Here is a 23,707-nt window from a genome sequence, read left to right on the forward strand (position 1 = left end):
TCCTTTTTCTCCTTTCTTTTCTCCCTTCTCCTTTTTCTTCTTTCTTTTCTCCCTTCTCCTTTTTCCTTCTTCTTTCTTTTCTCCCTTCTCCTTTTTCTTCTTTCTTTTCTCCCTTCTCCTTTTTCTTCTTTCTTTTCTTCCTTCTCCTTTTTTTTCTTTCTTTTCTCCCTTCTTCGTCTTCTTTCTTCTACTTCTTTCTTCTTCTACTTCCTTCTACTGCCTTCTACTTCCTTCTTCTTCCTTCTTTCTTCTTCTTCTTCCCCTTCCCCCTCCCACCTGCCCGCGGCGGGTCTCGAACCCGCGGTTCCCGCACCGCGGAGTCCTCCCGGCCGCCAGGGGGCGCCGCCGCCCCGCGCGGCTGCCCTGGGGCCGCTCCGTGCCCCGCGGGCAGTTGCCATAGCGCCGCCGCCGCCGAGCGCAGGCACCGGGACGGGACCGCCCGCTCCAGGCCCGCCGGCCCCGCCGCCAGCCGGGACGCGGCGCCTCAGGGGCGAGGTGAGGCGGCTGCGGCGCTGCTGGGCTCGGGGGGCTGCAGGTGTGGGGGGAGTGCGGGGCTGACAGCGTGTGGCGGGGAGCGGGCAGGTTCGGGGTGTGTGTGTGGGGCTCTGGGGTGCAGAGGGGGCTGGCAGGTTTGGGGGCAGTGTTTGAAGGTTTTGGGGCGTGGGGCAGTGAGGACGCTGCTGGAGCTGGGGGGGTGTGTGAGGGTTTTAGGGTGTGGGGCAATGGGGCTGCCAGGGTAGAGAAGGGTGGATGGCATAGGGGAAGGGGGGCAGGTAAATGTGGGGTCCATGAGATGTCACTGAGGGTTATTTAGGAGCTGTAATGGCTCTGGATTGTTGGTGCGTGTAGGGGAACAGGGGAAGGGGGCTGCTGCAGCACCTGGGTTTTGTTTTGGGGTGATGGGTTCCCTCACAGTGTTTCCCTAATGAGGGGGACTCTGGTGCAGCCTCTTTTTTCATGTTTAAGGGTGGTGATGAGTAACTCTTCCCTTCCTGAGTTCTGCTCCCAAAGGGCCTCTCTGGGGTTTAGGAGGTTATTCTGCTCAGATTGCTATGAGAGCTGAGGAATTCTGGATAAGCACCAGCCTTCTCTAGAGCTCTCTGCTTAAATTATTGTCTCTCTGCATTTTAGCATGCCCAAAGTGTAATTTGGTGTTAAGGACCCAAATAATTTCCTTCTCTGCTCAAAACTGGGGGCGTGCTGCAAAGTGAAAGCTGAGCAAGTCCATCCTTTGCTGCAGAAAGCAAAAGTTGTTGAGAAAATAAAAGTCCTCGAGCGTCCTTCTGAGCAGTTTGTTCCTGTAAGCAGGTCAAGGTGTTTCCTGTGGGGGAAATATTGACTCATCCTCGGGTTTCTCAGCAGTATTTTGGTGTCTGCAGGTTAATAAATGTCAGCTCTGCAGCGAGAGCAAAGCCCTGCCTGGGTCTCCTCAGGTGAAAAGGCTGAGGATGGACAAGGCTCAGTGTTTGACCCTGTGATAAAGAAGCAGAAAAAACTCAGGTGTTTCCCAGCCCTGCAAGGACAGCTGGGTGTGCTCAGCCAGGCAGAGCATTGCAGGTAGATAGGAAGGGTTTAATTTTCTGCTGCTTGCATTAAGCTGTGCTCAGGGTAATGTTCAGTTGGCTGAGGCAGAAGGGGTTTATTTGTGTGTTTCAGTTGGGCTCACTTCCTCCTCTCTGACACACAGCCTGTCTGCTGTGGGGGGCACAGGATGCAGGCTCAGATCTTGCTTTGGGGAGTTGCTCCACAGCAGTGCAGGGACCTGGGGCACTTTCCTGTCCTTTCTGACCTCACTGTGGAGCTGGTGAAGAGCTTGGTGGATCTTCAAGGACCTTTTTAGCTCTCCATTTTATTAGGATGGGAGATGATGGGTGCCTTTTAAGTTGGTATTTTATTGTGTTTACACTCTGCTGGGTTGTATTTCAACACTTCCAAGCTCAGATTTTGAGATAGATGATCAGTAAAGCATGCACATGATTGCATAAACAAAAAGAGTCTTAATCCTTTGTTTTCCCACTGTCCCCTCATTTTTCCAGAGCTGAGGAATGGAGCAGAAAGCTGTGATGAGCTTTAAATGTTTCCTACAATTCCAGATCCTTGATTTATCTGTGTCCAGCCATCAAATACTGAATTTCCTTAACTCCTTTGTGCTCCACAGCAGTGCAGGGACCTGGGGCACTTTCCTGTCCTTTCTGACCTCACTGTGGAGCTGGGGAAGAGCTTGGTGGATCTTCAAGGAGCTTTTTAGCTCTCCATATGATTAGGATAGGAGGTGGTGGGTGCATTTTCAGTTGGTGCATTTTAAGTTGGTATTTTATTGCGTTTACACTCTGCTGGGTTGTATTTCAACACTTCCAAGCTCAGATTTTGAGATAGATTATCATTAAGGCATGTACATGATTGCATAAACAAAAAGAGTCTTAATCCTTTGTTTTCCCACTGTCCCCTCATTTTTCCAGAATTGAAAAATGGAGCAGAAAGCTGTGATGAGCTTTAAATGTTTCCTACAATTCCAGATCCTTGGTTTTTCTACCTCCACCCATCAAATACTGAATTTCCTTAACTCCTTTGTGCCCACAGTGATGGAGAGGGGGATCTTGTAGTTGTTCTCTTGTAATCACACTTGGTTTTGGTGGCACAACTGGGTCTAATGAACCAACACAATCACCTTTGGCTGGGAATCCTGGAGCAGGCTTACCCAGCTCAGCACTCTGTGCCTGCACCTCCACTCAGCTGCAGCCACTGAGCTTTTAATTAGAGGCTGATTGCCCTGACAGTGGTGCTCATGGGTTAATGCTTAATTGCTCAGGTTTTTGCTGAATTTGGGATAGTTTTGGAGTCATCACATCAGTGCTGTGTTTAATTGCAGGGTAGAAAAAGTAGGATGGCTTGCAGTGAGGCTCAGCCTTTCTCACTGGCAGGTACCATGTGATTTGGCTCCTGAAATGAGAGCTGAATGCCCTGCTCTGCACTGAGAGCACAAAGGAATCAAAAATGTGACTTTTTGGGAGGTTAGTGGTCACTAGTTGAGTTTGTGACTGAATCTGTCTTCTTCACATCTTCAGTCTTCTGTTTACTTGCTGTTTACTTTAGTGTGGGTTTGTGTTGCTTTGTTTGTTTGTTAAATGCTGTAATTTTCACTTCTTGTGCAACTTTGCACTGCAATTTGTTGTTAGCAACAGCAGAGATTGTAAACTCTTCAATTAGGCTGCAGCAGAGCTGAGCTGAGCTGCCAGTGCTGTTATTAAACCTGCAGCTTGGACTTTGAAGCAGTTTTTGCCTGGAGGGGTGGGAGCAGATTTCCGTGGGGTGTCTGCTCAGAGGGGCAGGGAGCTGGGCAGGCTGTGTGTGAGCCAGCCCTGCAGTTTGTGTCCTCAGGTCTGCCTGGGAAAGTGCTCTCTTCATCACCTGGGCTGTGTTGGTGTCACTGTAAGAAAAATGGTGTTTAATTAGGGTTAGGCTGCTTTGCTGTCCCTTCTAGTGGGTTTTCAGAGGATATGGAATCACAGAGTGGATTGGGTTGGGAGGACCTTAAGGATCACCTAATTAAAGATCCCCTGGCTCTGTCTCTTCTCCAGACTTTCTGACCAGTCCTGATCTGAAGATAAGAAATCAAAATGCATTGAACCAAATGCTTGTGCTTAATGAAACACGCTGTGGGCAGCAGGATAATGAGAGCTGCAGAGAACTGTGTGCATGTGGGCCTTTGTTGGGCACAGCTGGGCAGGGAGAGGGGACCTTGGGCACTTCAGAGGAACTGGTTCTTCTGTCCAGTGCCAGCTCTGACTGCAGCCATGCCCAGCTGTCCCTGGATGATGCTGGAGTGGTGCAGGCAGAGCCCTGCTGAGGTCGGTGCTGCTGCTGTTCCCTGCCTGTGCCTTGTGCTCTGCACTCCCATGGATTCACCTGGTGCAGATTTCCCCCAGCCCTGCCCTGATGCCCACTGTGGAACCCCAGCCTGGCTCCTGCTCCCCAGAGTGATTCCAGTCATTATCCCTGACAATCCCTCTGTGGTTTCACATCCTGCTTCCCTCCCCTTCCCAGGAACTGTCCTTGCCAAACCCAGGGTTGGGAGTGTGAACTTCCCCGAGCAGGGGTCAGTGAGTGAGTGCAATCTCTGTTTCACAGGTGGGGACAATCCAATCGTGTCACTGCTGGGCTGATGTCAGGACCAGGACTCACCTGCATGCAAAGGTTTCTAAGCCCCTGCTGGTAGGTGCCTCTAAAGTTGATTATTTGGTGTTCAAGGTTGAAAAATTACCCTCTTCTTTAAGAAACCAAGAGTATGACAGTCAAATCCAAGAATTCAGGTTTTGTATTAGGTTTTTCCTTCTTTCTCAGCTGGTTTCCTCAGAAGTGAGATGGCTCATTCTAACCTCTGAAAGGGCCTTTTTGAAAAGCTTGTTCCATTTCTGCTCCCATAAGGGACTTTCTTTGGAAAGAATTGTTGTTCTGAGATGCTGTTAATTCTTCTCAGTGCCTGTAAAATCTACAACTTCTTCACTTTAATTGGTCTTGAGGTTTTCAGTTTACTCAAAAATATTAACCAGGCTTCTTTCTCTAATGCCCTTGGGCTCCTCTGCCAAATAGTCTTAGAATAGGAATGTCCACATTTTATTTTGGTGGAGATTAAAATATTCATTAAACATCAGCTTTTTTTAATGCTGCCACCTTTTTATTTATATTCAGAAGGTTGTGAGATGTGCTTATAAGGATATGCTTAAGGAGCATATGCTTTGAATCTTTTAGTTTAGCCTGATGTTAAATGAGATTTGAAACTCATTAAATGTAATTTAAATTTAAAATACTCTCTTTTGGGAGCAGCTTGTTGCGTGGTAACCTCTGCTGCAAGAAGGATGGTTCCTTTGGGCATGGTATATTCTAGATATACACATGGGTGACTTCAAATTGCAGTGTCAAAAGTGGCATCACTGAATCCACACCACTTGAGTTTTTATTGCTTTGGCTTTTGCCCAAATGAGTCAGGAACTGCATCCCACAGAATTCCAGACTTTTTGTTGATGTCAAAATACCTTGCTCAGAGCAAAATGGCTGCCAGATGTCCTTCCCCCAGAGACTTGGCCTGCTGGCATCACTGAGAGGAGCAATTCCTGTGTTTGAGGCCATCCTCCATGGGGTTGCATCATGCATTAATAGCTTGGCTTCCATGGAAGTGTTGGTGCCTCCCAGGACTTTGCCTGGGCCATGGAAAGCTGCTTTTCTACTTGGAAAGCTGCCCAGCTCTGCTGTCCCTGGGCATGGAGGGGCATAAGCAGCAGCTTCATGCTCTGCTGGTGTATAATAAAAAAAAAAAAACCAAAACCAAAAAACCAAAACAAAAAAAACAAAAAACCCCTATATAATATATATAAAATATATTATATAATATATATAATATATATTATATATTTTATATATAATATATAATATGCATTATATATTATATAATATATAGTATATATAGTATATATAATATATATAATATGTTATATAATATAAATTATATAATATATATTTTATATATATACGCATTTTATATATATATACACATATATACATATATATACACATACACATACATATATATAGTATATATATAGTATATATAATATATACAATAGATATTATATAATATATATTTTATATATATACACATTTTATATATATATATATATACACATATATACACACACACACATATATATATATATATATATATATATATATATATATATATATATATATATACACATACATATATGCATATAATAAATAATATATTTATAATATAAAATAATCATGGCCAGGATGGGACCACACCTGGTGCTGCAGCTCTGAGGCAGTGAGCAACTCCTCCTCTGTGGGATTGCCTTTGGATTTGTTTTATATCTATCTTAAAAAGGAGTTTTATTAATCTGCTGAAATAGATTTCTTTATAGACACTTGAATTTGATAATCTGGAGAAAAACAGGCCTCTGTTCCTGAATGGTTTTTAAAATTATAAATAAATGGTTAAAAGAAGGGAAATCTCTGTTTAGATTAACAAAATAACTTTTTTCTTACTGAATCCATGAACCTCTTCCTATATATATGCCCAGCAGTCTGGTCTAGCAGCAGAGATGGATAGAATGTCAAGCTTGATAGATTGTTGGAGCTGGTTTTTGGTAGTTAAACAATAATGGAGCTGTTGTGTGCTTGCAGGGAAACACTGAGCTCTGTGTGCAGACTGCAGCCTGGAGAAAGTTCCAATTGTTCCAGAGAAGGGAGAGCTCTAAAATGCAGCTTCTGTGGCTGCTGGCACAGCTGGCCAGATCCCTGCCTGTCCTGAGGCCCTTGCACAAGCATTGCAGGAGAGTTTGGAAACTGTTTATTTTTCAGATTCCAAGTAAAATGTAGATTTCCAAGTCTCCTGTGACTGTGTAATGCAAAGAGCAGAAATCTCAGCTGGTTTTTATGTAGAGGCTGTTGCAGGCTCTTGGAGCTCAGGGCCAGGTTCCTGCCAGTCAGGCAGAGGCTGAGATTGCACAATCCATGCCTGGTGTCTCAGAGATGGAAAAGCTGAAAAGTTGTGGCAGGGGATCATGGAATTCCTTGTCAGCTCAGCCAGACCTGATCTCTCACTGTGCATCTTCTTGTGCAGAGGGCTCTGGGGTAGGAGGAGCAAAATTTTGTCTCTAATGCAGAAGAGAAACATGAATTTAATAAAAATAAAGCCCAAACCATCAGTGTCCTTTTTGGCAAACTGCTTTTCTATTCCTGCTGTTATTTATACTATTTTTTACTTGCTCCTTTGACCTGAATAGAGATCACAGACAGATTTTTGCAATGGAAATACCTCAGGAATTCATTCTGAGTGAAGGAATTCCTGGAAAGAACTGAAATATGTTGTTCAGCTCACTGCCAGGCTTCAGGGGTAACGTGGGATGCCTACAAGGTGTGCAGCTGGAATTCAAAGCACCTGCAAATGACTGCTTGTGTATGGCAAAATAACACACTTAGGAACAAAACCCTTGCAGCATTTCTTTTTATCTGCCTTCAGAGGCACCTCAAATCTGCAAATAACCTTATCTGATCACCCTGATACCATCTCTGAACTGTGCCATGGGTGAAAACCTATTTCAGGCTTTCAGCTGTGTGTGTTTTAGAGAGAACACACAACACATTTAATGCAGTTTTTCCATTTTTATCCCTTGGAACCCTTAGCATTGCACGATTTCAGTTTGTTCAGCTCTTGCTGTGGTAAAGGCCATTTCTATCAGGTTTTCAAACAATGTGTTCAAGTGCAAATAATGAAGCCTTTTCATGCAGCAGAATGTAGGGCAGAGCCCAGGCTGGGCCATGAAAGGCTTCACTTTGTCTGAGGGAAGTAAGATGATCATTCTTGGAATGAGTCCTGTCTCCCTCAGTGCTGCTCTGCCCAGAGCCACACTCACTTGGTAAAACATTGTTCTGGAGGCCTGAGCTTGCTTTTTTACTTCTGCATGTGGCTCTTAATAACATCACCTAAAGCTTTCAGTGCTCTGGCAGGAATGAGAGATGCAGGCTTGACATTAAATCTAATTCATGGTGGTATTTCCTAAAAATTCCCCTAATGAAGGAAAATGTGAAGAAAATTGTATAAACTGTTACTGTCCACTTAATCAGCCTTAATCCTTGATATTGGACAAAACAATCTAAATGTATTGACAAAACCTTCTAAAGAAAAGGCTTTTTTTACAACATGTACAAAAGATTTGAGATTTAAAATCCTTGATGTTTTCCTGGCCAGCAGTTTGACAGCATGCTGCCTCCTTCACACCTTTTCTTAATTCTGAAGAATATTTGTCTTTTTTGTTTTGTAGTGTTGTTTTAAAAGCCCACATTTGTCAGTAAAACTTTTATTTTTAAGTTCAAATTCCCCTTTAAGTAAAACCAAGCTTCTTTATTCTGCATGTTGGCCATAATTTTCATTGTGAACTGGGAAAGAGTTCAAACAACCAAACAAAAAAAAGAAAAAGCCAGAAGAAATGAACAAGACTTGCATTGTCTTTTGCACTTGTGTCAAACATGAATTTGGCTCAAAATCATCTTGTTTTATCCTGTTTGTTTTTTTTTTGTTTTTTTTTTTTTTAATATTCTGTGTTGTAAAATTGTTAGGATGCTCTGCAGAATTGCAAGGTGGTTTTTCACTCACATTTCTTCCCTTAAGTGCCTCACTTCTATGAGCTCTGCAGTTCTCTGAAAGTATTTAATTCCATTATGAATACAGTACTACTTTAAAGAAATGAAATATTGATTCCATTCCCTGATGGGAATTTATTATCTGTATTTTGCTTATGGAAAACTCAAGCACAGAGAACTGAAGTGGCTCAGACTCACAGAGCTGCAAACTGAAACTAAAAATCCTCACCCTGAATTGTCCCACATTATTTATTTCATTACTAATCTGAAAATAACTACCCAATGATATTTTCTGAAATTTGGATTTTAATTTTTTTTTAAATAGGAATGTGTGGTATCTCATTTTGTTTGTCTAATCAAAAATAGGTCAGTTTCTGCTGAACTATTGAACTGAGGAAAGTAGAGTTTAAAAGAGAAGAAAGGTCATGCTGATGTTATCAGGTCAGTGGTGGAAAAGATTGTGTCATAGGGAACTTCTTACTGGCAGCAATCCTGTCTGGCTGTGCTGAAATGTCAGATAAATTGTTGTTTGTTTGGGATCTGAGGGCAGAAATGAAGATATTTTGAGGTTTTATTTAAAAAACAAGTATTCTGTGTTGTTAGAGGGCTGTGTGAAAGTACTTAATATGTTCCCATGCTCCATGATAGTTGGTCTGGTTTTATTCTCCATGCCCCAGGATTTAGTCTAATATGAAAATCTTGTCTGTCATTTTACAAAGCAAAAAACTCCCAGAATGGAAAGAAATGCTCCTGCCAATTACAAAGAAGCAAAATGAAAATGTGATGGTGCCTGTGTGCTGCAAAGGTTGAAGAAAAAACCCCAATAGAAGGTGAATTTAAAAACCCAACCAAAACTGAGTAGATTTATTGGTTTCTAAACTCCAGTGATCTCTGGAGCACTGACTCACCATGTCTGAATGTCTGGCCTTGCCAGAAGCCTGCTCTGAAATGTGACCCTGCTGCCTTGGGCCATATATGGGAAATGTCTCCTGTGTGCCACAGGTGGGGAATCCAGGAGATTCCAGGCTGGAACTTTCCTTTCCTGCTGTGCCCTCAGATTTCTGTGAAATTCTGTCCTCTGGGTTGGGTCCCACTGGGGTTCCACGTTCAGCACTTTCTGTTTGACCCCATGAGTTGGGTGGGTTTGGGTGACCTCTGCCATCCCAGGATGCCCCTCCTGCCTCCCTTGGTGCTGCACACAGCTGATTAAAAGGCTTTAAAAAGGATTAAATAACTTAAATGTTCTGCTATAACTGATGCATAGAGATGTGGCAATAAAGGAGAACTGCCTTTTTTTGGATTATGGCTTCAGTTCCCAGAGACAAATATTTACTGAATGGTTTGTGAGCTCTTGCAGAATCTCCTCAGGATGTGCCCCCTCAACTCAGCAACCATGGGACCAGATGGCTGTTGGGTTTGTTCATGTTTCTGTTTGAATAAAGGCCAGATTTCAGGCTGCTTTGTTTTGCATTTCTCAGTCCTTAATGTTCTGCAGAGATTGAGGCTGGAGGGAGAGATGCACAGCAGTCAAACAAAGGATGGTGGTGAAGGAACCCATGTAGAACCTTCCAGCCCTAGAAACAAACCCTGCAGATGGCTGGAAATGGACTTTTCCACAGCATCTGTCCCATGAGTGCTGGAGAGAGTTCGTGTTTGTCCTGCTGGCACACACTGGGTGCTGAGGTTTGAACTTCCCCTCAGTTTTCAAGCTCTTCTCCTGGGCTGCATGCAAGCAATTCTGAATTTCAAATGCTTCCATGCTAAATGGAGATTGGCACAGGAATAATATTTATGGAAATGCTTTAAGAGTACAACTTCAAAGTCCCTCTCAAAGTTCCACCTGTATTAACTTCCTTCACATGAGAGTGGGGTGTTTTCCCTTGTCCACAGATAAGGTGACTAAACCATAAACAAACTCACTTTTTTATTGTGCTGTCTTTTATCTCAGGAACAAAACCAGTCCTCAGGTTTGTACTCAACATCCTGGACCTTTTTTTAACTGCTGACTAATTTCTAAGTATTTCTGCAGCCTGGGAGGGCAGAACTTCCCACAATGTGTGTCAGATGTGACGTGTGAGCTGCTCTGTGTACGTGTGTGCTGGAGGAGAAGATCTGCAGCTGCATTTTCTTCTATTTCAGCACCTAGTTTGGATTTGAATTCAGATTAATTTGGAATGGGCATAGCTATGAAATGAGTCTGCAGTGTTTGTACTTGTTATGGTGTGCCTCAGTTATATACATCCAGATCTGTTTCAGTCCAGCCAAATAAAAATTATCTTTTTTCAGGCTCCAGTTAAATAGGTTAGAGGTTGCCTGCCAGTCTGCACAGAGCTGTGGTGCATCCACTCCTACTGCACGTACACTTTTCCACTTGTATAAATTCCATGGGGTTTTGGTTCATTTTCTACCAGAATGTACAAAAGATTTGAATTAGGAGTCTGGAATAAGGTGAGGAGAAGAGTAGGTTTGGCATGTGAGGAGTTTGGACACTATATTTTGATTTTGGAGGGGTGAAATTTAGAAGTTTGCTGGTTAAAAATAAACCCATAGCTTGGCATGACAAGTAATTTCCAGGATTTCCAACTGGTGTTGTAATTTATCAGCAAACACTCTGAATTTTGGGTGCCTGAGACACAGTGATAGCCCAGAGTCTGTGGAGCTTTAGGGCCAATTGTAATCCCAGTTTCAGGGAAATTTACTGTAATTCTGGCTAGTCTTGTCCAACCCCAAATTTGAGGAGCTGTATCTAAAATAATGCACCTCTCTCTTCTCCTTTCAAACTCCCCCATATCCTTGTGCTTCATTCCAGAGCTGAACTGTTGGTGAATATGTAATTTATGCAGTTGTCATAATGAAACAAAATGTAATTGTGCCAGGGATTCCAGTGGGAATAGCTTGATCTCTTTTTACCTGAAATAGGGAACTTGAGATATGATGAAAATACACATTTCTATCCTTTCCCCTCCCCTTTTTTCTCCAGCTCCCTGAATTCCCCCATTTAGGAGAAGGGTATCATCAAACCATCTGCCAGTGGTTACCTTCTCCCATGTGAAATCACCCTCCAGCAGAGGGGATTCCAGGCTGCTCCCTGGTTCAGCTGTGGATCTGCTCCTGTTTGTTTGCAATACCCAAACACTGAAGTCACTGGGTCCACAGCAGTGTTTTTGCAGCACAGCAGAAACTTATTTTCAGCAAGTTTCTATTCTGGGCATTGTAAAATGTGCTGAGAGAGGGAGGTATTTGTGGTGTGTGAGGAGGAGGAGGAGGAAGACTCCCTGAAAAGCTCCTGCTGTGCCTTTGGAGCCTCTTTGTGACTTGCAGGTAGGCACAGGTCCAGGAAACCTCCCCAGCTGTCATGGAAGAGTGGTTGAGGTGGGTTTTGAGATGACATCTGGATGGGATGGACCCTTCCTGGAGTGGGGCTGGTCAGGGAAGCTGCACAGTTATTGAAATGTTCAGGTTTTCATTGAGAATTCATTGCTGTCTATTGGAATTACAGTTTTAGCAGTGACCCATGCAGCTGAATCAAGGAAAACCTGTGAGGATAGGAATGAACAGAGAGAAAAATCCAGCATGGAGCTTTTTCTCCATGTGAAAAGCCCTGGTTGAGTTGAGAGGGGATAGTCCAGGATTCCTGGACTGCTCCTTGCTGACATTTTGGTGGAGAGCTTCCACTTTCAGTGACACTTTTGGGTGTGAGACTGAGGATAGAGCCACATCCAGCCATGCAGGATGCTGGGAATGGTGATAAAACAGCACTCTGGAATCTTGCTTCTCCAGTGTCCTTTCTTCTCCTCCTCACTTGGGTCATGCTATAATTACAACCGACTTAATTCAGCCTTGCTGATGAATATCAAACCAGTGGGAAAGAGCACAGCAGCTTTTGGAATTGTTGTTCAGCAAAAGGGAGAGTGGAAGGGAGATAAGCCCAAGGTCACAGCATGTCCCTTGGGAACAGGTATGGATTAAAGGAGTTGAGGTAGACTGGGTAAAAAAAAAATTTTCTAAATTATTATTTTTAGAAATCCACAATGATTTAATTAATGACTTTGTTTTGGTTTCTGTTAACTTGCTGGGAGAATGTCACTGACTTGCAAAAGAAAAAGGCAATTGGCTTTGCATCTTGGCAGATGTCTCAAGACCTAATTGCAGTTAATAGCAAAAAGAACTTTTTATCTAAATATTTTTCAATATATAAAATGAAACTTTGGGTCAAAATAAACAGTTTATATTAAAATAATACTCACCCAGGTATCCAGTTCCTTACAAAACAGGATTTGCAAGCTTATCATGTTAAAATGGGGAAATTTGGTGTTGTGCTACAGAGGAGAGGGAAAGTGGGTGAGAGTTGAGTTTGCAATTCCAGGTGCAAAGCTGGGACTCAAGTGAGAAGGTGTCTGTTTTGGAATTAGCTTTCTCTCAATGCTCTATAAATCCCACAGCTTTCTAAAACCACTTTCTCCATTTCAAATGGGAATTGCAGCTCTCTACTTACAAAGAGGTGCTTGAAGCTGAGATCTTTGTGCTTGTAACAGTGCTGGTGGGATTCCAGGTGGAGATCTGTGTGTAAACCTCCTGAACATCCTCAGCTGTTGCTGGCAGTACTGATAAGCTCTGCTACAGCTGCAAAATGCTCTTGGAATACCTGCTGGATTTTTGTAATAAGAACTCATAATTTTCCTCTAAGCTAAGCCAATTTTCCAAGGGCTTACCTGGCAAATGTAAACCAGGTTAGAGCAGCATAAAAGGGGCTTTGTGTGCACCATGCTTTCCTCTGTGCCACGCAAGTGGGAGGTGATTTTTGGTGCTTCTCTGGGCTCAGCAGCAGCTGAAGGCGTTTCAGCAGAGCTGTGTGGCCCCATTCCAGCTTTTTCCTGCTCTGCCTTGCACCCTGCCCCAGCAGGCTGCCCTGTTTACTCTCTGCTCAATGGATGTCACTTCCTTCATTGAAATGCTGGTGCGTGGCCAGGTCCCTTCCCCTGGGCACAGCGATCCAGCTGTGCCACGCTGGGGATCTGCTGAGCCCACACACACAGGAGGCTTTGGGAGGCATCTCCAGGGTGCAGAGCACAGGTGCAGCTGTGGTGAGGAGGGGCTGAAGATGGATTGTTGCTGCTGGGCATGGGCTGTGCCTCCAATTCCAGCCAGGGACTGCGTGGGGAAGGTGTAGCAGCGTCTGGAATGGGGTGCCAGTGCCAGCCTGCTCTGGGCAGCCTCTGGACATGAGGGTGTGGGTGCTGTTCAAGGGCACCCCCTGATGTGCACTCCTGGGTGCCCAGGATCACAGCCAAAGGGACACAGAAATCCTGGACTCCCTGTTCTGTGCGGACTGACCTGAGCTCTCTGCCTTTGTAGCTGACCAAGGTCCCACCTGAAGAGTTCTAAACTGACATCACAGTTGCTGATCAGACTGGTGAGCAATTAAATATTTGTCTTTGTTGCATATTTAGATGATTATAGATGGGAAATGTCTCCAGGCTTTTGGAAGGCACAGCACAAAATGGAAAAGTGTTTCCTCCTTCCATGACACAATTTCTTGTGTCTCCCCCACCTTAGCTGTGATCCAGTGCTGGTATTTATTTACTCATTTTTTCAAGGTGTGCATGCTGTCACCTTGGGCAGGTGAAGTAGTACCTTTACTCATAAACATGTTTTCCCATCCCTACATAAAAATCTGACAGTTTCAGTCCAGTTATTTTATACAGTAAATTAGAGGTACATTCCTTATGACAGATTTGTGTTCCATCTCTTCCTTTTCTCCTGCTCTGTACTGGTTGAGACACCACGTCTGCAAATGTCATGCTCAGACTGGCAGCCTGCTTCCTTCCCTTGTCCCCTCTGCAAGTGCCTCATTTGCTGACTTTTCCAGCTCTCCCAACATATGGCTGCTCCCACTTATCATAATTCAGGTCTGTGCCTGGAACAAAGGCTGATAAAAATAATGCTTTGTGCATAAGTGGCATTTGAGCAGATTATTCTATAGCTCTGTTATCAAGCAAATACTGTTTTTTTTTTGACCTTACTATGAATTCAGTTTGGAAGTGGTAGGTCATTAGTGAAACTAATTTTAGCAAGGCATTTCTTATCAGTGCAGGTTTGTTGAAATAAAAAAAGTAGTAAATTGTAACAATGAGCAATTGTGCAACACTATTAATGGGGCCAAGGTGGTTAACTCATTAAATACTTCAGCCATGTCAAACAGCATTCATCAAAATGAGATCTGATCCATTTTGCAGGGATTAATAACAAAAATAGTAATTTTAAAAGAGACCTATCAATACATTCGTGTTTTAAAGCCACACTGCCATTTCTGGCCTCCTGAACAATTTCCTTGATCTGCAAGCTACTAGAAGTAGCAGGAACAAATGAATTTGTGCTCAGCATTATCCCAGGTTGGTGTGTGGTGTTGAAAGTTGTCTCACTGGTGTTGTGGAGGAGTGTTCTGGTTTGAAAAGGAAGGGAGTTTTTTGGGAGGTTTTCATTCTGAGTTCTATGTATTTTTTTTCTATAGTTGTAGGTTAATGAAGTTTTTTTTTTTTGCCTTTATTCCTAAGTTGAAGCCTGCTTTGCTCTACTCCTGGTCACATCTCACAGCAGACACCAGGGAGAATATATTTTCATGGGGCCCCTGGCATGACAAGGACACAGAGTCTGTGTTGGTGTGGAGCATCTGCAGCTGCTCACTGCAGGTCCTGAAGGCTGCAGAAGGTTCTGGATGGGGAGGAAAGGAGGATGTCTGTCCATGGGTGAGGGCAGAGAGGAGCTGGGTGGTTCAGGGAGCTCATTGGGGTGAGCAGGGGAGGTGTGAGGCAGCTGTGGGGCTGCTGGCCCTGCCAGAGCTGCTCTCTTGCATCTCCCTTCCTTTTTGGCACCCAGCTCCATCTGCAGCAGCCTCAGGGGTCATCAGCCCTGCTGTTCCAGTGGTTAAAGGCCTCTCAGGAGCAGAACTACTTGCTGCTGTGGTTTCTTCTTGTGTGGGAGTGGAACCAGCTGCTCCTGGGAGCTCAGTTGCTTTTGATCCCTTGATGGAAATGTCTCCTTGGTGCTGCTGCATTCCAGCTGCTGAATTCCTGAGCAGTCACGACAAGGAGCCAGGCCCAGTCCTTGAGAGCTTTATTATACAGAGCTGGAAGCTCATTGATTCTGAGATGTTCCTTGGCTTGCTCTAGTCCCTTGTTGTTTGTACCCTTAGGAAAATAAAGGCAGATTTTATATTCAAACATAAACCACAGTTTCCCTCTGCAGCCACAGCCCAGCCTTTGATGAAATCCATTTCTTACACATGCATAATAATGTGTCATAATTGTGTAATAACTCCTGTGTGGAGGCTGTGATCCCTGATACTCCAGCTAGCAAGGTTAGGGCGGTGATATTGCATATGGAGTGAGAACCTGAGTTCAAACACTTTTTTAAATGAAGATGGGAAGTATAAGAATCCAGGGCTGCATTATGAATTCTGTCTTCAACTATGTATGGGAGGGAAACTTTGACATCACTGCTATTTCCTTCAGAATTAAATTAATTCAGACCTCTTGGCATGGTGTAGAACATGTTAATGAACTGGTGATGAAATGAATTTCACTTTCCTGTTTAAATCCAGTCAAGAGAGTTGTGGCATATATAAAAAATAAATAATCAAATCAACAAAAGCAGTCCAGCAGAGCACGGTGGAGTGCTGGCACCACTTTGTCCATGGGAAGCACCTCCCTGCCATTTACTGGATTTCTTCTGGCTTTCCTTAAAGCAACTGAAGAGAGAAGATGAAACAGCCCCTTCCCAGGGTGCTGACTGCCACGTGGGTGGGTGTGTTTGCAGGTCCAGCACAGACTGTTTGATCTGGTGTCTCCACCCTTGGTGAAACTCCCTCTCCCTTTGCCCTGGCAGATGCTCCAAGCACAACGTGCACTCAGCATTTAGGGCAGGTGGTTTTTGGCTGCCAGCAGTCACTGTTGGGCCCCTGCCATGGAACTTCCAGTTTGCCAAACCCAGCTCAAGCAGTTGTTTCTGTGGCTCCATGAGGCAGTGCAGGCACCTTGTCCAAGGATAATGCTGCTATCAGCAGTGCCTGTAATGTCAGCTATGCCAGTAAGTCCACATCTTTTATTCAAGATGTTCCTGAAATCCATGCTGTCATTAAGTTTTCCAAGCTGTCACACTGTTATTAGCCAAGTTACTGGAAGTATTTTCCTAACCCTGAAGCACAACACACAAGTAGCTCTTTCCACTGGGTGTTCTTTTATCTGGGCATTAATTTGTCACTTTGGTGTAGCTGTGGAGCTCCTTGGGTGCAGAACAGCAGCTCCTTTGCAGGGAATTGACAGGATTTAGACAGGGCAGGACTCTCTGATTCTGACCTTCAGACTGCCACATCTGCACCATCCATCCATCCATCCATCCATCCATCCATCCATCCATCCATCCATCCATCCATCCATCCATCCATCCATCCATCCAGGAAATGAGCAGTTCCTGGGCTGTGCTGACCACGTACCTCCAGATGGGTAAGAGAATAAGTAAGGGAATAATTTTTTCTGTAACAAACATTGTAAGAGTTATTAAGGAAATTATCAGCCTGAAATTCCACTGAGGCATTCTGCTTGTAATTTGGAGTTCTCTGTCAGTGGCAGTGCTCATTTCCTTGGCTCTAAAGCTGATCCTGTCCAGAACAATGGAAAATCAGCTGCTGAACCTTACCTGTATTTCTTGCTGCTGCAGAGGTGTTTTACATCTGTGCTCCTTTTTATACCTTTGGAAAAATGTTGTGGATCATAGGGCAGTCCTGGTTGTTCAGTTGTTTGTTCATGAGCATTTCCCTTTATGCTTTTGCAGTTGAGCAGGATTAAGGTTCTTCTAAAGCAACATCTGAGCTTTTTGTTGGCCTTTTCATTCCTGGCAATCACAGAGCTACAACCCCAGCTGAATGCTGAGCTCTGTCTTGTTTTATCCCAGTTTGTGCACTGCCTTGTGTTTTTCTTCTCAATGTTTGACATGTTGCAATGTTCCAGAGTGAATTAGTAGGCTGTCTTTTTCTAGGAAAACAAAGTTTTTGGGGGCAGGCAGTAGCATTTGTGTATTCTGTTATCGTGGGTGGCCTTCAGCTTGCAGGGGTCCTTGAAACAGGAAGGGAGCTGAAACTCTGGATGCAGTTTTCCACTGCTCTGGAGGCTGTGAATGCTTGTTGGACTGTGCAGCTTTCATGTTGTTTAGATTTGTGATTCCTCAGAACAAATTAAACCTCCCAAAGAACGTGATTTCAAGTAGAAATTCTGTATTTTTGCAAAAGAAAGGCTCTGTTAACTGAGTGGGACAGAGAGCTGGAAATTAACATGCAGAGAGAAAAAAAAGAATTGTTTCTCTTATCTGTGCCATCTGAAGTGTGTGTTTGATTGCAGGGCAAAGCTAATAGAGATGAATGATAGATTATTTCTGTTGGTGCAGTGCTTTCCTCTGTGTATTTATTGGGATCTCCTTGCCAGCCTAAGAGCAATCCACACGATTTATTGAGACCTGGTGTCATTTCCAGTGCAGCAATGAGCCATCAGCCCCACCACGAATCCATGGTGTGAATGTGTAGGTTTGGATTTAAACTCTGCAATGTGCTGAGCCTGCAGGGAGGGCTCCTGGCTCAGCTCACACTGTGGGCTTTGAAAAGCATCTCTGCAGGACAGCAGGGACTCTGAGCAGCCAAATTCAGCCAGGTTCTGAAAGGATCAAAGATGCCACTAAAGCAACACATACTGGAACAGCACCAGAGTGCAAAAGCTTCCCCAGTTCAAGTACATCTGCCCCAAAGTTTCAGCACAGCTTAAAAAAAGAATTATTACACCCAATAACCTTTAGGATTCCCTTCCCAGCCCCATTCCCCTGGGAATCTGGAGTTTCACAGTGACAATACTTACTGAGTAACAAGCAATGAATTTGCTGTGCAGCTGAGAGATGTTTTACTTCCAGGAGTTTATAAAATCAAGCAGTTGCTGAGCACTATCAGTGAGGGAGCTGATTTTTAAGACATAAAAGAAACAGTTCAGGAACTCCCATGTGAGAGCAGAAATGCAGAGGAGGCAATTTGTATTCAGTTTAGCCCTAAGTGATGACACATGGTGTGTGCTCCAGAAACTGAATGCCCAGATGAATTCAGATTTCTTTGTAAACTCCCAAAAGCAAGTTTATAGCAGTGTATTTCTGGAATATTGCAGCAGAGGTGGTCTGAGAAGACTTTGGAACTGAGCATTTTGCACGGGACTGTGTTAGGATTTTTGGTAAGTGTGTGTGTGTGTGTATGTGTGTATATTTTACATATAAAATTTGACTTGAAAAAAATAAACAAATGATTTTGTGTTTCAGCTGGAGTTGTTTTCCCAAGCAAGTTACCAAAGCCAGTATTTGATTTTCTTGCATTACTGGCATTGAGCTGCTGTGTGATGGTTCAGCCTTGTAATGCTGTAAATTCAGCCTAGAAGTGCAGTGTGTGAAAGCAGTGGCTTGTTTGTCCTTGCTTTTATCTTTTTAGACTTGTAGCTGTAAATCTGTAGAGGGTTTTAGGATAAAGCTGAGGAATGGCCATACTGCTGCTGATTTTATTTAACTGTTCTGTGCTATATAATTTGAACTTTTGTGTTCTTTTCCTGATGCATTATTGCATCCTGGTAAGTATTGCAGCTTATGTGAAACAGAAACAGCCTGTTAGAGCAAACTCAGAATCTGATATAGCCAAGTGGAATATAAAATTTATCTTATCTTCTTTGTAGTCTCTTAACTCTATGAAGTTGCAGTAATAAAATTCTTTTGATCTTTATTTGTCCCTTTTCACCAAGGCTGCATCATGCTGGACCGAGCGTGTGGGCTTTGTGTGCACTCGGCAGAGGAAGGATCAACACTGACAAACACGCTGTTAAAAATGAACCAGGGCTGGGCACTGACCTGCACTTGCTGCTTTGCTGTCCCCTCAGGTGCCAGGCTGTGTCCCAGCCCCTGACAGTGTTTTCCTGGCAGGTACTATGTGGGCAAGCTGCTGTAACTGGTTCTGTGTGGATGGCTCCCCCGAGGAGATGCAGCCGGCGCCGGCGGCCCGGGCCCAGGCCTACTCCAACCCTGGCTACAGCTCCTTCCCCTCTCCCACGGCCTCTGAGCACAGCTGCAAAGCCTGTGGGGTGCACTTTGACAGCTCCTCCAGCAAGGTGAGTGCTCAGCCTGCCTTCATTCACCTACAGACACACATTTGGTACACAAATCCTCTGCACATCCCATGTGGGAGGAGACAGCTCACCTTGGCTCTGGGTCTTCAGTCATGCTGTCACAATTAATGTGTTTAAGTTTTTCTAAGCCTTCTGATGTTTACATTCTTGTAATGAACTTTCTCACACACTTTCTGTAAATAACTCATTGTTTTGCATTCTTTTATGTAGGAGGAGGAATTTATTGGGCTGTTGGTTTGTCCAGTGTCATTGGAGAGGTGGCACTGTCATGCTCCAATCCATTGTCACTTCTGGAAATCTATAAATGTTGGAGTCAGAATGAAACTTTCCCTCTTTTTTACCTTGGGCAGTCCAGTGTCCACGTTGTTTTATTTCGTGTCCTAGAGTGACAAATGTGACTGGAAATCCTTCAGCAGATTTCCTCAATGAGAAAGCCAAACTGCTGATAATCACTTAAAGAAGCATTAACTTGAGCATAAGTTACTAAATTTCTTATTTAAAAGCACTAATGTCCTTTAAAAATAATTATTGGGGCAAGAAGTTTTATAATGTTTGTGCTTTCAATAAAGGAAGATCTTCCTGCCTGTTTTCTAAACAATTGTTGCTCAAACTAAAAGCCAGTGAAGTTTTTGAGGGTGTGTGTAGAACTGCTGAGCAAAACTAGCCCCAGACCAAACCCAGATCAATTTTATCTTACTTGTAAACTTGATTTGTGGGCATATAAATGCCAAAATAATGGGTACCACAAGACTTAATTTGACAGCAGACCCTGCCTGAGGCATTATTTGGTCATGGTGGGTCCTTTAATGCTGCTTGAAAATGTTCCAGTGAGGAAAATTGTTCTGTGTCTACACTCTGTGGCTTAAGAAGTGTCTGATCTATAGTCACTGAACTTAAGGATGTGAGAATTTAAAAATAATGGTGAATTCTGGCCACAGCCCTTTTAGATTATATGAGAAAGTTCATAACTTGGTTTTCCTTGCACTTTTTATTTCTGCATGAGGACACACATCTGAGGAATGGTGGGGCTTGGCAGAGCTGCTGCTTTCTGCTCCCAGAGCAGCAGGGTGTTGATGCATTTTTGCACTGAGGAGTGCAGTTACTTCAGGAATCAAACTCTGGTGATAAATTGTGGGGTGTGTGAGTGAGCTGAGGCTGCTCCTGGTGCTGGGTCAGCTCCAGTGGGGCCCTCCCTGTCTGTGACTCTGTAATTTTGTCTTTGACATTGTCCTCATTCAGCCACAAGTCCTTGTGGAGAGGTACCCTGGACCCAGCACTTGCTGTTGGGCATGGTTGCCAATAGTGGCTGGAGATAATTGTGAAATGAAACCACTTCAGGCAGCTGTGAGCTCAGCAGCACAAGCACAGCCCTGTTTGCCCCAGGATCTCCTAAATACCTGTTCTGTGTGAGCTGCCCTCAGAGCAGTGTCTGGTTCAGAGCCATCAGTGGCTCCAGCTGAGCTCTCTGACTCAGGAGAGGGAATGCTCTGGTGCACAAATTGTAGAGGATCTGCTAAAGCTGTTGAAAACATTCCTGCCCTCAGCAGCTTCCTCCTTTTCCTGGGGGGTCTGTACCTGTGCTCATGTCCAGCTGCTCCTGCTGCAGGCTGTCAGGGAAATCAGAGTTTATATTCTGTATTCCAAAGGGGCTCCCCAGCCTCCTCCCACCTTCCTGCTGCCCAGCTCCTGAGCAGGGATCTCTGGGGCTGACTGGAGCCCTGTGCTGAGGAGGGGCTGCCAGGCTCACCCCTGAGCTCCCTGGGGCAATGAAAACATCCCTTGGAACAGCCTGGTTCACTGGCTTTTAGTTTGAGCAACAATTGTTTAGAAAACAGGCAGGAAGATCTTCCTTTACTGAAAGCACAGACATTACAAAACTTCTTGCCCCAATATTTATTTTTAAAGGACATTAGTGCTTTTAAATAAGAAATTTAGTAACTTATGCTCAAGTTAATGCTTCTTTAAGTGATTATCAGCAGTTTGGCTTTCTCATTGAGGAAATCTGCTGAAGGATTTCCAGTCACAATGGGAACTCCTCACTGCTGTTGCTTGTAGTAGATGGGGTCAGGCGTTCAGAAAATCTCGTGATGTCACAGAAAGCAGCAAGATTCCTCTCCCCCTAACACCTAATAATATAAAATCACCCAAAAATGTAGTCCCCCCTAACATTAGTAACTTTCAACTCCTTATTAACCAATTACAATACAGTAAAACCCCCTGATATAAAAAAAAAACCTTCCCAAGTATAAAACCCAACAAAATAAAACAGTAAAAACCTTTAAACCATCCACCACATTAGTACCTGCGTGTATTCTTAACCCAAACAACCCTAAAAAGTTTGAATTGCCATACCATTTCCTCAAAACCAAGTCACCTTGCCTTATATCAAAAAACAGCAGTTGCTATGTGTGAAATCTCACTGTGCTGCAAGGACAGCATGGAAAGCTGCATTCTCTCCTGGGAGAGCAGTACCTTTGAACTGCAGTGACCAGTTCATGTTTATTCTGAAATACAGGGGATAAAAATTAATTCCTTCTGCACTGGTGGCCATGAGGATAGCCTAGATTGCTTCAAAAAACCCCAAACCCAACAAACCAACAAAAAACCCCCCACAAAAAGCATTTCAGGGCTGTCTGACCATGCTGTCAGTGAGCAGCAGGCAGATGTGGTCTGACCTTTTAGGAAAGTTTTAATGTGCAACAACATTTGAAACTAATCCTTCTGAAGAACACAGTGCCCTGAATTAATGCCCTTTCAGTGAAGTGTAAGAGCTGCTTGATGCTGAGATGTAGCCAAAATATCCATGTTTAAACACTTGCTGCTCAGATACAGGCTGGGGAGGTTTTTTTCTTTCTCTGAAGATAAATCCTAGTGCTGAGCTGCTAAGTCAGAGACATGCCTGGGTTTATTTTCACTTCTCAAATGCATCCTTTGATAACTGAGGCAGGATTACTGTTAATTGCAAGAACATGTTTGATGGGAGAGCCCTTGTGCTGTGTTTGCTGTGTGGTACCTCCAGGTGGGAGTGCTCAAGGGGTTTTCTGGCTGGTGGAAAGTCCTTGGCAATCCAGGGGCTCCCTTTGGAGCCTGCAGGCCATGGGGAGGCTTCCCCTGCCATGGAAAATGGGGCTGCTTCAGAGTTTTGGGTTGTTTTGTGCAGTTTTTGTGTTGTTGGGGTTTTTAAATCTCACTTCATCTGATTGCTGCCATGTCAGAGATGGGGGATTCACAGGGAAGTGTTACCAACAGGGTTATTTTCCACTTCTGTGCCTTTGTGGATTTGTTTTGTTCTCCTGCTCTAGGCACACACAGCCATCAATTCCTGTCTCTGCCTTAAAAATTCCCCAAGGAACAGGATTGCTCCTGCAATCACAGGGTCACAAGAAGTCAATTACATATTAATTTTTTTATGGTGATGAAGTTAAGGAAAACTCCTCCAAGCTGGATGTTCTGTGGAAATTGCACTTCCTGCCTTGCTTTGTGATTGGTGAAAGTTGCTTTTCCTTGGCAGGCCCCCAAACAGCAGTTTGGAGATAAGGTTTCAAGAGTTTCTCTCTGTGGTAGAAATGTTAAAGTCTTTAAATGCTTGAGCAGGAAATTGGTATTCTTTCCAGTTAGTGTCACTGTGAGTGTAGTGCAGGCTCTAAATGAGGGGCCTGGGAGTGCTAACTGGGGAGCAGGGAGGATTTCAGCCTGAAAAGGGCATCAGAAAGAGCTTTTGTGAGCAAGTTGTGTATCTACACCTGTAAAACATCTGCTTTCTCTCAGCTGGGAAGTAAAAGATGTTCTTCAATCACTAGAGCAGTTCATAAACCAGTTTTTTGTCCTTGAGTTTGTATTTATTACTTCAGCTCCACCTGTGTGTTTTCCCTTGCTCAGCTCTGAAGGATCAGGATGTCAGGATTCCACAGAGGTGCCTGGCTCCTCTGACACTGTGAATTGGCATTTTTAACAGCACTGAAAACACTTCTGTCTTCCCTCAGGACTTTTTAACAGGCACATAATGTGGCTGCTCTGTTTCTATTCCTATTGGAAAATGTAGAATTTGCCTTTCCAAAGGGTTGAGCAGTCAAGTTCTGCAGAAGTCAGCATGGACTGTGAGTGCTTGGAACTTTGAAAATCAAGCCCTGAGTGACAAGATCAGAACCAGTATCAAATATAAACATTTAACAACAGAATTCAGTCTGTAAAGTTTTTGACTGTCTGGGGCATAATATTTCTAAAACTTCCAACACTTTCTGTCCAGCACTAAATGGTATAAAGTGTGCATATTGTTTTCAAAATAAGCTATTTTTGTATAAACAAATGTCAGTTTTTTTGATGTCTGTGAGATTTTGCTGTTCCCTGTCCCT

General features: G+C 43.8%; 1 protein-coding gene across 2 annotated transcripts in view; it reads left to right on the top strand.

The window, feature by feature from the left end:
* Positions 1–411: 411 nt before the first annotated feature.
* Positions 412–23,707, top strand: part of RFFL (ring finger and FYVE like domain containing E3 ubiquitin protein ligase) — a 29,570-nt gene continuing 6,274 nt past the window's right edge. Inside the window, exons 1-3 of one of the 2 annotated variants that reach the window (XM_058037475.1) lie at positions 412–495; positions 4,129–4,212; positions 19,153–19,337. In XM_058037475.1, coding sequence (XP_057893458.1) covers positions 19,158–19,337 — 180 coding nt within the window. In that variant the 5' untranslated portion in view covers positions 412–495; positions 4,129–4,212; positions 19,153–19,157. Of the gene's footprint in view, positions 496–4,128; positions 4,213–13,101; positions 13,574–19,152; positions 19,338–23,707 lie in introns of those variants that run through there. The other variant, XM_058037476.1, reaches the window with a different exon arrangement.

Source organism: Melospiza georgiana, chromosome 19, assembly GCF_028018845.1.
Source record: "Melospiza georgiana isolate bMelGeo1 chromosome 19, bMelGeo1.pri, whole genome shotgun sequence".
Lineage (NCBI taxonomy): Eukaryota > Metazoa > Chordata > Aves > Passeriformes > Passerellidae > Melospiza > Melospiza georgiana.